Source organism: Molothrus ater, chromosome 3 (genome assembly GCF_012460135.2).
Source record: "Molothrus ater isolate BHLD 08-10-18 breed brown headed cowbird chromosome 3, BPBGC_Mater_1.1, whole genome shotgun sequence".
Classification (NCBI taxonomy): Eukaryota; Metazoa; Chordata; class Aves; order Passeriformes; family Icteridae; genus Molothrus; species Molothrus ater.
In genome coordinates, this window is record NC_050480.2 from 73,514,392 (window position 1) to 73,530,029 (window position 15,638).

General features: G+C 44.3%; 1 protein-coding gene across 1 annotated transcript in view; it reads left to right on the top strand.

Annotated features, from left to right (window-relative positions):
* Positions 1–6,357: 6,357 nt before the first annotated feature.
* Positions 6,358–15,638, top strand: part of LOC118684926 (protein LYRIC-like) — a 30,784-nt gene continuing 21,503 nt past the window's right edge. The window contains exon 1 of the mRNA XM_036380195.2: positions 6,358–6,867. Coding sequence (XP_036236088.1) covers positions 6,562–6,867 — 306 coding nt within the window. The 5' untranslated portion in view covers positions 6,358–6,561. The remainder of the gene's footprint in view (positions 6,868–15,638) is intronic.

Genomic DNA, 15,638 nt, shown 5'->3' on the forward strand with positions numbered 1-15,638 from the left:
AGATACAGCCCCAGAAATGAAATGTTATCAGAAAAGTTACAATATAGTTGCCATGGCAATTATAAAAAGGGAAACCATTGATGCCATTTATTTCATTGTCACATGCCTTATGGTGAAATCTTGGCACCCTGGGTTGTGGAGATAAATGTGGGGCTTATCCCAAGTGGCTGAGGGGTTTTTGTGTAGGCTGAGCTGAAGAGCAACAAACCCAACAAATCCTGATTGTCTGGATCCTTGGGGCACAACTCAGGGACACAGTCTTGGGATCCAGACAAATGGTAGTTTGAAAAACCTTAGGACTTTGTTGCTAATAGAGATTTCTACTAAAAACCCAGATCCAGAATTTTCTTTGTGATTACTGTAGCCCTGTGGGCCTGGCTGCTCACAGGACAGAGCCCTTGTTAGAGCAAACCTATGTGCACTGGAACTGCCAGCCATGGAGGAGAGTCAGCCCTTCACTGTGACTCCCCCTTTGAAGGATCCAGGGTCACATTTTATTTAATGGAAATTAGTAAACTGGCTAGGAAGCAGAAAAAACATGAGCAGCCAGCTCCACTGGTGCCCCTCATACGTTTATGAGGAAAAGAGAGCTAAAATGGTCCCACACCATGTGTCTAGGATCAAGTTAATAGGTTACAAAGGCTGAATGTTACCTCTCCATAAGAAAATGCAGAAAAAGGATGTCAAGGGAATGTGCAAAATAAGAGACTCCAAAACCAACATGAGACCTGTTGGAAATGCCTTTTGGTGAGAAATACAGTTTTAATATTTTTTTTTTAAGAAGTGAGTCTAAGAGGTAACATATATGTGACACTGAAGCACTTTCTCAGGAGGAACAAGAGAATGATATCGCTGTCAGAGCAAGTCACAGAAATCAGTGGTGGGAAACCAGAGCTCGATAACATTAAATTAGCAACAAGATGTAGGTTTTTTTTCACGTGGCAGATGACTAAACATGAGAAGAAACCATGGAGGATGTGGTGGATGTGATACATTTTTCAGACCTCCGCATCTCCAGATCAAAGTGGAAGATCCTCTTCAGATGCGAAGTTTATCTGAGCACATCCAGGGACAGCCATGCCTTTGATACCCTGATCTCATGAGAATGGGAAACTGCCTCAACACTGCAGGGTAGTCACACTTTTACCAGTGGATGTGTATTCAGACATTTTTGACTCTAAAATCTCCCTGAGGGAAGTGATGCCCTCCCTCCAGTGTGTCAGACGCATCTCTCAGAATGCTGGTTTTGATAGCAATAAACTGTGTGTCATCACTCATTTACTGCATGCTCACTGTGTCATGTGCCAGTTTGGATTAAAGCAAGGAGAGACATCTTAATTTGGAGACTTCTCTGTAGACATCATGTTCCTGCAAAATTGCACACGTGCTGCTGGTTGCTGATGAAGAGACCTAGGAAGTCTTTAAAGCATGAGCTTGAAGTGTTTGTCAAAAGAAACAGCAAATTACCAGCTGGTTTCCCAGACAGCTGGATGTGGGACACAGGCTAAAAAGCACAGAGAATAAATATGCATGGAAAGAGCATAATAAAGCCCTGTCTTTTGCTGCTAAACAAATACATTTATTACTTGTATAAAATATTTATAATAGTATGTTGTACGTTGCATTCAGCTTTTTTTTTTTTCCCTGCCAGACTCCCAGATCACCACTGAGATGTGCAAAAAACCTACCAATCCTGCTGTATATTCAGGCAGCTCTGCACAGGCTTCCACCCAGGGGAAGAATGGGTGCTCAGGGTGCGAGTGACCTGGGGCACTTAACAGCTCCTTTCTGAATTGTTTGACAGGGATGCAAACCTCTTCACCTCCAGGAAAGCCAGTCATGCATACTTTTATGTCTACTTCTGCTTTGCTCTCAAGGCCTTTGATTTTATCTTTAAACCAGCAGTGTTTACGGTTCTCAAGATGATGTGTTCTGCTAAACAAGTTCCTTTGTCCCACAGTGTGGCTGACAAATCTGCTAGTGAAACAATTTTACTATTCAGCAACTTCAGTTCGGCCTCCAACATTTTCTCTGTTGCCTTTGAACTGCCACTGCAGCATTGATGCCTGCTCTGGCTCTGCCTGCCATGCATGTCATTGCTATAGCCCATTAAAGCACTTGCAGCCGTGCTTACCACTGGCTTCCTCCTTCCTTTGAAGCCGTTTTCTTTGACTGGTCTTAATTAATGCATAAGCTGGGAAAGTGCCTTCTTTCCTCCTTTCAAGATGTTTTTTGTTTCTTTGTTTTAGTTTCATGTCTTTGGCTGAATAGATGTTTCCAGTATGTTCTTTATGAAAATGAAAGGGAAATTGAAGCTTACACAACTTTTTTATTGGTGAAAGAAACCCAGGCCATGGTCTTTCTTTGACTGCGTTACCATTGCGTGCCTTTTTGACTCCGTTGCTTCTCTCTATTCAGGAAAGCCAAGTAACATGATTAAAGTCTTCCAACTCAAAGACTTTGACAGCAAACAAAGATGGATCACTTACCAACTGAATGAATCATGTACAGGAAACCGAGGCAAGTGTTAAACATATTTACTAGGGGAATCAGTTAGGAATGGTATGCTGAAGATCTGCAATTAATTAACAGCAGTTCCCTGTACTGAAACAAGAGATTGAAAAGCTATTAGATAATTAGTAAAATTCTATAAAGCTGCATTCCTCAAAGCAGCCACAGATGCCAAAAGGAAATGCTGGACTGCTAGGCCAGATACCAACTTGTCAAGGAATTAATCATCTTATTAAATGGCAAATACCTGGCCATGTGGGCAGCTGTGCAAAAGAGCTGAATAGTCTGAGCAGATGGAGCACTCCTCTCTCATTACTGGTCATTGTCACGCTGCTGCCAGGCGTGCAGCCACCACCTTCCTCAGTTTCCTCATCCACAGGCTAAGCAAGCTCAGTGCTTCATCAGCTTTAGACATGTCCAGGGAAAGTCACTGCTGCACCAGGGCTTCGGACAGGAGGAAAAATGGGAGAAGTTTGCAAATTACACAAATATGTGACAAATACATGTCCTGCACATCAGCAGATGAGCCTCAGGACTTGGTGCAAGTGTCCCTTCAAGCCTGTAAACAAGCAGGGTGTGAGACCATCTCAGCCTGTAAATATCTTCATTACAGGAAGGTCCAAGCCCACAGCAGGGCCTGCAGCAGGAGCTTGCTGGGGGACACGTCCTCACTCAGCATCTCATTGCCCCCAAATGCCTGAAACAGAGACCTGTGCTTTGATCTCAGCCACGTCCAAACATCCTCCTGCCCATGTTTGCACAGTGCTCCCCCGAAACCTCTCCCAGCTGTGGGCTCAGAAACACAGGGATTGCTCCATGGCACTCAAACGGGTGCAAACCCCCACTGGTTTCCACCCAGTTACCCCAAATCCCTGAAGATCAGAGAGGGGAAGGGTCTGTTCTGAACAGCCTGGTCAGCACCAAGGGCTCCTCCAAGGGCAGGCACAGCTCCTGCTCTGCTCTGCCCTGACCCCGGGATTTCTGAGCAGCTGCTTGGAAACAGAACTCCCTGCCTTCTTCCAGATGCAGCTTGCTGAACTCCTCAGGGTTAGGGAATCTGATTAAACAGGTCTCCTCACTGCCCCTCAAAAGGTGGTTTTGATGGGACCTCAAAAGATGGTTTTGCTGGGGCAATTTAAAAGCATCCTCTCTATATCTCTGACTTCTTTGAAATCCCTAATTTTTCTATCATGTCTGTTGCTGTTGATTAAACATGAGCAGTGTCAGGGTAGGGCATTTCTCTTAGCTTTTGTAGAAGAATCCTTAAGTCTACTGTTAATACATCAGGTCAGAACCTTATAATTTCTGTGAAATGCTATTAAAAATAATGTAATTCCTTCCTTTTTTTAGTAAATTTCATTTTTAAATGTTTCAATAGAAAATTGAAATAAAAATAATGCTTTAATTTCAGCTAGAAAACTCTGCTTTGCCTTTACCATGAAAACTGCCCAAACCAAGATTTTTGCCTTTTTCTTCAGTTATCATATGATTTTGTCAAAATCAAACAGCTTTCATGAAATATTTAAATATTAATAAGACTGGATTTTTCTCTAGAAAACTTCCCAAAACCTACCTTCATAATTTCAGCACCCTGAATGACAAACTCAGCACAGAAGCAGACAGGTTTGACCAGGACCCATCAGGCATTAGTGTCTGCACTATATCCACCACATTTTGATCTACAACAGATAGGTTGTTCCAGCTCCTTATTATTGGACTTTCTGTCCAGGTATGAAGGGAGAACAATTCCCTATCTGGAATTTGCAATTAGCTCATGTCACACATAAATGGAAAAATATCTGCTCATGTTTGCAATAAAATTTCAGTCTTTCCATATAACATGACATGATAATAATTTGTGCTATTTTCATAGAGCAATAATGTAGGAGATATGCTGCCAAATGAGCCTGTAATAATACTAGAAAAAAAAGGTCTAATATGATGATGTTTATCTTTTTAAATAAATGCCATTAGAGGCCAGCCACAGTAATTGCCTCTATTGAAGAAAAAAAAAGAAATAGAAAGGAATGTTGCAAAGCAGTAATCTCATACTCGATTAAGCAATGCTGACTCCTGAAATGTCTTTCAGCTTATGTTTCCCAGGAAAATAAAAACAAACTAATTTAGATGAGCCGAAAGTAGTGAATTTATGTATGAGCTGAGATATAGATTGTATGCATTTTAACAGCTCAGACCTGAAGAGATGTATCTTCATTTTAGAGAAATAAAGAAGGGCAAAAAATAAAAATCAAGATAAGGAAAAAAACCAAAACACAAGTATATATACTAACCACCTAACTGCGATTTTTAACTATGGAGGAAGTCCCCCTCTCTGACATTAGCACATGATTACTCAGTTATCAGCTCAGGGCTCCAGATGGGTGCAAGATAGACATATTCTCACAAAACATCAGTATCAGGCCTAGGAACACAAACACTCACATTCCTGAGGTTTTAAACCACAAGATGATTCAGTGCTGAATTTTAGAAGATAGGCAGTGTGAGATACAGACAGCAAATGATAACTTATGTGATCTGTGTTTAAGCAGAAGCTTCCTATCCCAACAACAGTATTTGAAGCACCAACATACCCCCACAGCTCCCCCCTGTATATTAAGCATTTCTCCCTCCCTCCCTCCCTCCCAAAACCTTCTTCTCCCCATAAGGCCATTCAACATATCATTTTATTCACAATTCTCCTGTATTTCATCTGGAAATTTCTAGAGTGCTATAAACACCTTATTTTGCTTTCAAAACCTAGACTTCTTTAGGATTAATTGTAATTCAGCTCGGGATGTGGGAATAATAAATCTTTAATCCCTGAAGAGTTGGTGATCCAATGGAAGGATGGATAATGAGCCTTCCCCATTGCTATCTTTTCAGTAGGTTTCAGTTTGAGCTCCAGCACTTGGATCCACACTCAAGAGAGATCAGTCCCTGCTGGGTGTGAAATAAACAATGACAGATAAAAAGCCATTCTCTTACCAGCCTTTTCTCTGTGCTGGGTTTACTACAAACATGACTTTTTATGCTGTTTTAGTTAAATAAGTTTGTGGGGATTTTTGTGTTTTTTTTTTTTTTTTTTTTTTTTTTTTTTTTTTTTTTGGTTTTTTTGTGGGGGGAGGGTTGGGGTTGGGGTTTTTTTTGGTAGTTATGGTCCCTGGTAAGCCCCCCGGGTTTGTGCCAGGTGCAAGACCCAACCATGCTGAGAGAACGAGGAGCTCACTCCTTCCCTTCACTGCTATTCAACGTTTATTAACTGCTCAGAGGTTGTCCCCCTAGACTGACCACGGCAAAATTCAGCTTTCCACTTCAAAAGAAACTCGGTGACTTTGAAAAAACAGACTTTCTGAGAGCATCATCTGCACTTATTCATCAGGTGGCTGTAGAAATTTTCCATCCAGCCCGGCAGAGAGGTCTGTGGTTCGAGGCGCTCCGCTCCGCTGGCGGCGGTGAGATGCTGCTTCTCGGAGATGAGCCCGAGATGAGAGCGCATCTCGCGCTGCGTTACATGGCAGCGCCTGTCATCATCACAGCCATGGTGCTCGATAACGACACGTTCGTAGCGCTGCCTGACAACAGAAGTACATCCCCAGACACTGTTCCGTCTAGACCGGGGAATTTTGCAGAAAAGCATCACTTGTGAGCATCCCTGCGTACCCCAATCCCCGGCCAAACATCTGCTCTCAAACCAACGCTGCTGCTTCCAATCGCATCGCCTTCACCTTTCATCGCGCACCACTCTCATCCTTCCACAGGGGAGACCCAATCCGTGCATTAACCCCTTCCTCCCCCGCAGCAGCGATCGGCCGCGCCCGGGGTCCCACTCCCGCCCCCCGCTCGGCGCCCCCGCCCTTCGCCGCGAGGCTCCCGTAAGCACCGACGTGTCCGCGCCCCCCGGGCCCCCCCGCATCCCCCGCCCGCCCGGCCGGTCCCCCGCCCGCTCCGCAGCCGCGCTGGTGCCGCTCGGGGCGGCGGCGGCGAGCGCGGCTCCGGCACCAACTTTGGGAGCGGAGCGAGCGGAGCATCCCCGCCGGGGGCGGCGCGGCCATGCTGGGGCCGGCGGCGCGGATGGCGCTGGGCGCGGGGGAGCTGCCGGGGCGGCTGCTGGCGCTGCTCTGGCCGGCGCTGGTGCTGGCGGCCGCCGCGGCCGCGCTGCTCGTCCTGCGGGGGCTGCGGGACCGAGGGGCCGTGCCGGGACCCCCCCGCCGCCGCGCCGCCGGGGAGGCGCAGGAGGAGGAGGAAGAGGAGGAGGAGGAGGAGGAGGAGGAGGAGGATGGTCCCGCGGGGGCCGGCGGCCGGGCGGCCGGGGCGCTGCCGGCGCGGCAGCCGGAGGAACAAAGGCGCACGGCGCAGGTAAGGTTAGTGCGAGGTCGCGCCTGGCCCGCTCTCCTGGACGGGACGAGCATCCTTCCCTCTTCCCTCCCCGGCACCTTTTCAGGGCAGAGAACAGTCCTGCACCCTCTGCGTCCGGCCCCACCGGGCTGCTGCCATCCCATCTCACCCTGTCTCGTCCCATCCCATCCCATCCCGGCCCGCCCAGGACGCACCGTCCCGAACCTCTCGGTGGGATTTAGGGGTGAGGGGCTCAGCATTCCCCGCTGAATCCTGTGGGGCAATCAAGATGACAGCGCAAGGCAGCAGGTTGCCCGAGCACCTGGATGGGGGGGCTGGCACTGGCCTTTCATCCGCCGTTCTGTCTGACAGCACAACTCCATATGAGATTGATTTTCTTTGCAGGGAATTGAGAAAACTCCAGTTAATGTCCATCATATTAAGAAGGAATATACAAGAATAGTATCCATACTACGGTGTTAATACAATGTGCTAATTATGTGTATTTACTCAAATCAAAGCTCTGTTGTTACTGCATGAATACCTGGCTGTGAGCTGATGACCATGGCCACCCTGTTGAATACGTGCTGTGAGTTTGATTTGATGCAGTGTTGAAGTTTCTGTATGACATTGTCATGACTGTTGCTTTGACACACTGTAAGCTGTCTGTAGCAGAAAATCTCTGTAAATTACAGAAAACAATTTCACCAAGGCACTGCAATATGGAAAGTAAAGGTCTCAGAGTAACTTCCCAAACTTAAGTAGGTATTTAAAATTAATACATCGAGCTTTTTTAACATTTTCATCTGTTACAGTTGTCTCCTAGGTCTCATTTCTGAGCAAGACAAACAAAATGAATTTGCAGGATTTTTTTAAAGTGTGCTATAAAATAAGTGAGTTCGTTCCTCAGGAACAGAAATGTGTCAGGCTTTCCATGGTAATGCTAGTTTTCAAGGGTTTATTATTTTGTCATGGAAGGAAGCTTTAGCTTTTAGTTACATTATAGTTATATTTTAAATAGCTATTCCATTTTAGGGCATTTTTTTTCATCAGTCAGAGCAGAATCTTGACCTGGCAGCACAAATGCCCCAGAATTAGTAAGGAACAATTAAATCCAAAAGCAATCTGAACAGAGCTGCCAGTGTCAAGGGGTGAAGAAGGATTTCAGTAACAATTTTTATCATACCTTTATAATGATCAATACTAGATAACTTGAGTTGCCTGCAGAACAAATGAAAATTTTCCAGAGCAACCAGTACTGGAGGCAGTGTGGGACAGGAAGGGGAGACACCCACTTTATTGTTTAATCTGTTACTATTATCTCCTAAGTCTCAGTTCTGAAAAAGACAAACAAAATGAATTTGCAGGGATTTTTTAAACATGTGCTATAAAATAAATGGTTTTGTTCTTCATGAACAGAAATGTGTCAGAGACAGTCCAGTTGCTGTGATGTGGCAGGGTTATTAGTTCAAGCTGAAGGCATTGATTTGAATAGATATCTTCTAGTCAGAGATGCTGCATCTCACAGGCCTAAGTAACAGAAACCAAAGAGGAGGAGGGATAAACTGAAGGGATAAATTTGTTTACAGTCATGTGCAGTTTCTGCCATTAATCTCATCTTTTCCAGTGCTGAGCAATCCCTGCTCTTTAGGGACTGGGCTCTAGCAGTTGCATTTACACAGTAGCATCATCCTCTGTATGAGACCCACTGATTATTGTGGAGAGTATGGAAAACATGGTCCTGAGGAGGTGGAGGACGAGAAGAGGGTGATCAAGAAGAATAACTTACTAGATCCTAAAGATAGATAACCCAGAGAAAATATCTTGCATACTGAAATTAAAAACGAAGGCTTGTCCTCCCATGACAGTACCGTGCCCTTTCCTTCCTTTGTTTGTCTCTTTTGTTTTCTTTTCCCCATCGTGTCTTCTCCACTGCTCCTTGTCATTTCCTATCAGGTTCTCTCTGTCTGTGGAACATCATATCCTTGAGGCAAAAACTGTATCTCCTTACTTAAGTGTAAAACGCTGCACTGCTTTGGCACTTAGCGGATGGGAGGATGCCAGAACAGCCAAACACCTTTGATATGCTGAAATTTGCATATGAAAATCTCCACCAAAGCAGCAGCAGAGGTGTCATTAATAACAAAGTCTCCCATTCATACACATGGCCAATGTGATAAGATGAGGTGTGCAAGATGGGACCCCTTCTCTGCTGCCTGCTGAGATATGAAAAAAACAAGACACAAATTGCCTCCAGTGCTCAGGTGTGTTGATACATCCCAGCAGCCAAACATCTGCATATCCTGGAGTGGTGGATAAGTCAAGATCTTAATTAAAAGAACCTAGGTGGTTAATTATTTTTTCAGTTTGGGAATGCATGTTTGCCAGTGATTCCCAGTTGCTGCCCCAGGGGTGGGCTGTCAGGTTGCCTTCCCATGAAATCTGCTCTTACTTGGCTGCAGGATGGTGTAGGACTGATCTTCCCTTTGTGTGTCCCTACTCCCCATAGCAAATGTCCAGGAGCCACGGTCCCTGTTAGACCCAGACTGAGTGGCTTCAACAGCCCTTGTGAGATCAGTCTGTTGAACAAGCTTTCACAGAATCATGGAATGGTTTGGGTTGGAAGGGGACCTTGAAGATCATCTGGTTCCAACTCCCTTGCCGTGGGTAGGAACACCTTTCACTAGACCCGGTTGCTCAGAGCTCCATCCAGTCTGTCCTTGAATACCTGCAGGGATGGGGCACCCACCACTTCCCTGGGCAACCTGTTCCAGTGCCTCACCACCCTCGTGGTAAAGAACTTCTTCCTAATATCTAATCTAAACCTTCTCTCTTCCAATTTGAACTCATTCCTCTTGTCCTCTTGTGCTCTTGTAAATAGTTTTGCCCTGTGTTCCCTTGAAGTTCCCTTCAGGCAGGGGAAGGCCTCAGTTGGATCACTGTCATGGTTTAGGAATGGTAGTCCCCAATTTCGTGTGCCCACCAAGATTCCTCAAAACCACATGCTCCTCCCTCCTGCTCCGGCAGCTTTTCCCCTCCCACCTGCAGTGGGATGGACTTGAGACTTAGAGGCACAAAAGGTAAAGATCGTAAACTGAGATAAGATCACTTTACTGGAAACAGCAACGAGATAAGAAAACAAACAGGAACAAGAGTAATACTAATGACAGAGGCTACAAGAAAAGAAATTATTTACACAGAAACCCCTTGACAATAGACAATACCAGACTGGAAGGAGCCCCTTCTCCCCAAAAGAGAGTCCCTTCCCCTGGCACCCCTGGTAATGACTGTAATGTGGGATAGAAAGGGCTTGGGGTCCTGGTCACACCCCCTGACAGTTTCTGCAAAAAATTAACCCTGTCCTGTCCAGAACCAGGACAGTCACCCTGAAGTTGTCTCTTTTGCAAGCTGAACAACCCCAGTTCTCTCAGACTTTCCTCATAGCAGAGGCTTTCCATCCCTCTGATTGGTTTGGTGGCCTCCTCTGGACTCGCTCCAACAGGTCCATGTCCTCTCTGTGCTGGGGCCCCAGGGCTGGATGCTGCCCTGCAGGTGGGGTCTCACCAGGGCAGAGCAGAGCAGAGGGGCAGGATCCCCCTTCCCCTGGTGCTTTGGGTGCAGCCCAGGACACACTTGGCTTTCTGGGCTGTGAGAGCACATGGCTGTGTTATGTCCAGCCTCTCACCCACCACTTTGTTCCAATGGATACATGGCCTCCACACAATCATACAAGCACATTTTGAATGTGATCTCTGCATAGAGATCACATCTTATGCATAGAAGAAAAAGTTACATTCTGGCTGTTGTCACACAGCCATACACACCAAAAAAAAACCCATCTAGAAATTATGCTGAGTGTGTTTAGTCTTTTTCAGAATTGCCTTTTCCTTAATTTTGGGAAATTGCTAATGAGACTTGCTGGAAGCCATCTGATCTGAATGGCAGTTGTTATGTTGGGTGGTTTGTGTTTATTCAAAGTTTTTGGGCTGTTCTGCAAATTGGTCAGTTGTAAAGAAGAGCATTTTTTACAAGTGCAGTGACATCATCTTCCTTAAAAAGCTGCTAAAAATATGTGCCATCTGATACATTCCAAAAGAAAGATTTCTGCTTTTCTGAAGTGTCTTTATAAACTGGAGGTACTTTTTGCATCTTGCAGGATTGCTTAACAGTACCAGAACTTCATATCCATCTCTTCAGCTCCAGAGTTTCACAAATCGCAAACAGACGTTTTCTTTTACCCTTTCAGGTTACACAGTATTTTTCATGCCAATGCAACACACTTGCACAATTATTTTTATACAACTATCTTGGATGAGCATTGATTTTTCAAGTATCCTGGAAGGTGTTGGAGTTTGGTAATTGCCTCCTTAAAATGGAGCCTTTATGCCTTGTTGAGATGGTGCTCTAATTAATCAGAATAGAAGATGCCAGGAAACTGATTTCTTCATCCCTCCTCACAACAGTAGTTTTAATCTACTCACGCTGCAGAAAGTCTTTCCCCAGATATGTTTTTTTCCCCGATGGTGAGGGCAGCTGAACTGAGGCAGGTATGTGTCATGTGTGATTGTGTTTATGGCTGCTGTGTGGCTTCTCATGTGTCCAGGGAAGGCTGGCCAGCTGGAGGACATGTAATGCAGGCAGCATCATCTTAAGGATGTTTCCCTAAATTTTCTTGTGCAGCTGCTTTTGGATGTGAATGGCTACATACATATGCAGTCCTGCCTCCCACTCCTTGTTATCAAACTGTGTTTGTGCTCAAGGGGTTCCTATGGGCAACTCCATCCCTGGGAATATGTGCAGATGAATGGGTTTTTTGTGCTGATGGCCCAGATACTTTTCCACAAGGTTCTTGGAGTATCCATTTGATGGGAGAACTGCCCCTTTTTTTTCTACATTAGGTGCCTTAAGGGAAAGAGAAAATTTCACATATTCCTAGTGTGTAGTTCTACTTTATTTTGTCTGTTCATTGCAGTGTTTCCCATGTAATTTTCCTTTCTAACAAACTCCTCTTTCCTAATGGGAACACATTTGTCTGAAGTGATTTTGCCAGGGAAAACTTTGTGTTACCATATATCAATAACAGCTATTAACAATAAAATTATTAGTACTTACAGTATTGATCAAAACCCAGGATTCTGCTTTTTTTCCCCTCCCCTTTGCAGATATGTCTTTGTAGTGTTGTGAGCAGCCACGTCCCAAAGAAGATCCTTTATGTCCTTCTGCCATGCATGGAGAGCAACTCAGTTTCCTTTGCTAACAAACCCAACTTTTTTTTTGGCTTTCCATTTTTACCTGAGCAGAAATTGCCATTTTGTTATCCTTTCTCTAGCTGTTAGAACTGAATGAGTGATTTTCTTTGAAGCTGGTACTTTCCTGTTTCTCTGATGGCCTCTGCCTAGACCCCATCCTTTCTCCTCTGACAAATGCAGGCTTGTCTTTTCCCATTCACCTGGTCCCCATTGGTTTGGGGAATTGGTCTCCCAGAACAAAGTCCATCATCTGGACGAGACCATGTGGCAAAGCCAGGCTGGCCAGGATGTCTGCTTCCATTTATGAGTCAGAGTTAATGAAAGCCAGCCCTGCTTTGTTTCCCAACACGTTTGTCTCGCCGATGGCTCGCTGTCCGTGGATGGAGAAGTGCTAGCCCTGTCTGGCTGCAGCAGCAGCAGCAGCACTTGGGTTTGCTCTCCCTGTGGCCCTGCCCCTGCTTCTGTGCACAGGAGACAAGAACCCACCTCAAGTGGTGCTGTGAATAATGTGACTCAGAGCATGGAGAGTAGGGAGCAAGGACCGGATCTTCCAGAGGATGCTGAGAGGGATGAAGACTTCCTGCTCACTTTTCAGCTTGTTGAAGATCTACTGAGAAAGCTGAAAAGTGCAGTCATACTTTGTTCAGTTGTAACAGAGCATGTTTAAGGGAGATTATTTATTTCCCTGCTTAGAAAGTCCTTTTTGTTCTTTTCTCCCACTCCCTGCCTTGATATTTTAATTTAATGCCTGTTGGTGTTACTTTTGTCATAGCAGTATTGCCTTTTGGCCTACATCCATGACATTTTTCATGTGTTGTAACAAAGTGAAAAAAACCTCCAGTTTTTTTCACTGGAATTGAACACTATGAAACAATTTAATTGAAGTACTTCTTAAATCTGGAAATGGTTTTGTGTTCACAGACCCCCTGCCAGAATGGGGTAGTTTTGCTTCCTTTCATTTCCAGTGTCCAACCCACTTAATTTGAGTTTTCTGAAAGTGGTAGCTGAGAACAATTTTCTGAATCTTTATTCATGTTCTTAAATGAATTTCCTGATTTCCAGTGTGTGAAGCACATAATAGCTCCCTTTGGGTTTCATAGGCTGAGTTTATTTTGTCCTAGTATCCCTCTACTGGGCAAACCTTTCCATGCCTTCCTCAGGAAGGCAATTTTAAGCACCTTTCCCAAGAGGGACAAAGGGCAGTTAGTGAACCTGAAGCTGATATTCACACAATTTTTAATTACCCCTCTAACCAGTTGGTGGCACTGAGATGTGAAAGCAGGCAGCCTGATCTGATAGACACAAAGGTGTTGGGTTTTATAAAAATGACTAGTCTAGCAAAACTATTAAAATGCATAAAGGTAAAGTCTCTAGGTGTACAGCTTTATGGCTTTGAATATAAGGTTTATATACTAAACCCAGCATTTTTTGGCACTTGGAGTTGTATCATTTTGCCTCCTTTCTTTGTGACTTTATGTAGAACTATATTAAAAGCATGAAATAAATTAAACCCTAGCTCAAGAGAATCAGAAATTGCTAGTTTCAGAACAATCATCAGAAATATAACCTTAAGTTACATAAAAAAGGGAAAAAAAGGCAGGGGGTGGGGGGGGAAATCCTGTTCCACTGGGTCATGAACCAAATGGCCATGAACTAAAAATAATCTTTCTATTGTTCCATAGAATGTGAGTAGAAATTAATATGCTAAGTCTGATTCCCTAAAAGTCTTGATTCTGTTTCTCTGCATATATTTGATGTATTTGGAATTGCACTTAAGACTTAATATAGTCATTTAATGTGGTGTATTTAGATGTGTTTTCCCCGTACAAAACTACATTTTTCATTAAGAAAAAAATTCTCCTGACAATATTAATTTATCTTTAATGATTGCATTAGGTTAAATGAAATAAAATAATGAAAATTCCTTTTTCCTTTTCATAGTGGCCAAATGGCACGATAGAGAGGCATGACTAATCCCCTACCCTAAGGGCTTCAAAAGGAAAGAATAGGGTAGGGTGGGGTTCCTCAGCCACACAGCCAGCTTACTGCCTGAAAAAGGGTTGGATAAGGGCAGGATTTAATACAAAAGGTCAGGCTAACATAATACATTTCCACTGAAAGGAAATAGAACTCAGTAAAAATTCTTGGTGATGAAAGAAAGGGAGTTGCTGGTATTACTGAAGGATGGCAGAGAAGCAAGAGATATTTCAGGTTTGAAAAAAGAGCATCACCACAGTGGTGGGACATTTGCTGAGCATCAGGCAGTGGTCAGGTTTGGCATTTTTTTGCACTCAACTGCTTGTTAGGAAGGATGCAACAAGGTTCAGGAGTCCCAGGTGGGCACTTAGGGCTGAATAGACACTCAGTCATCATGAAGACCCCTGGGACATAGTAAATGACTGTCAACAGTATATATTTAACCTCCTAGCCAGTGATGGAGAGACAGGGGGATGTTTGTCTAGCAGCTGAAATATCATTTCAGTAGCAAAAGTTGTGCTTGTCTGGTAAACGTACGCAGCAGTCAGGTTGGCAAAGCACTAAAACAAAGTGCTGCAATTTTCCTGCTCCTTGCTTGCTGTCATTTATACAGAGAGAAGGTCCAGGAACGTGATCCTGCCCCAGCTGAGACAAGTCTGTCAGAGCCAATATCATTTGCATCTTCCCTAATCTGTTATTGCACTCAGCATTTTCTTTCTGGATTCTCCCTGCCTGTGTGAGGGCCCTGTACAGCCTGGGGCTGTGCTCACTCAGCCAGCCTGGGGGAGGAAGGCACTTTCATGTCCTTAATCCTGACATTTCCTTGTCTCTGCCTGCAGTCCCTCGTGCTTGCAGAAGCATCTTGATATAAAGAGAGGCTAACAGGAGGTGGGGTGTCTCTTATGCTCTCATCTGTGTGTTTCTGAAAGATGGCAAAAAAGCATCCTCCTCCTTGCCTCCTAAGCTGGTGTTGCTATTTCTGTGCCCATGGTGGCAGTCTTGCTCAAAGTGCCTTCACTTGGGAGGTCCGTTTGCAAAGCTTTTAGAAAACAGTGAAGATTTCATTATGGGAAAACAGGAAAAACACCAGGGTTTGATGACACCAGGAAGGAATATTTCACTTACATGTTGTTTGACTTCATCTCTTCTTGCATTCATCTGATAAAATTCAGTTTTCCTGAAGTGCTGTCATATAATTGAAAGTAATTCCCTCAAGATTCTATATTGCATAGGAATTGTTGTCTACTGAGAGAAGATCCATCTGTATTTTCACATATTTAATTGGACAGAAACATATGCTGAGAAAGAAAGAATAATATAAACTCAAGATTTTCCATATCTATGTGGTTCAAATTTTCACCAAAATGCCCCTGGTTTTGTGTTTTATATCCCATATTTTATGTGAGAAGCTGCTTCCCTCCCTGCTGCAGGTAGAGTGGGATTTTTCCCTTGAGCAGAGCAGGAAATGGAAAATGATTTGCTTTGTGGTGGGATTTATGGAGTGCCTCTAGTAAATGAACCTGAGAGGCTTAGAAGAGAGTGCCCATGGGAAAAAACAAGACAGCC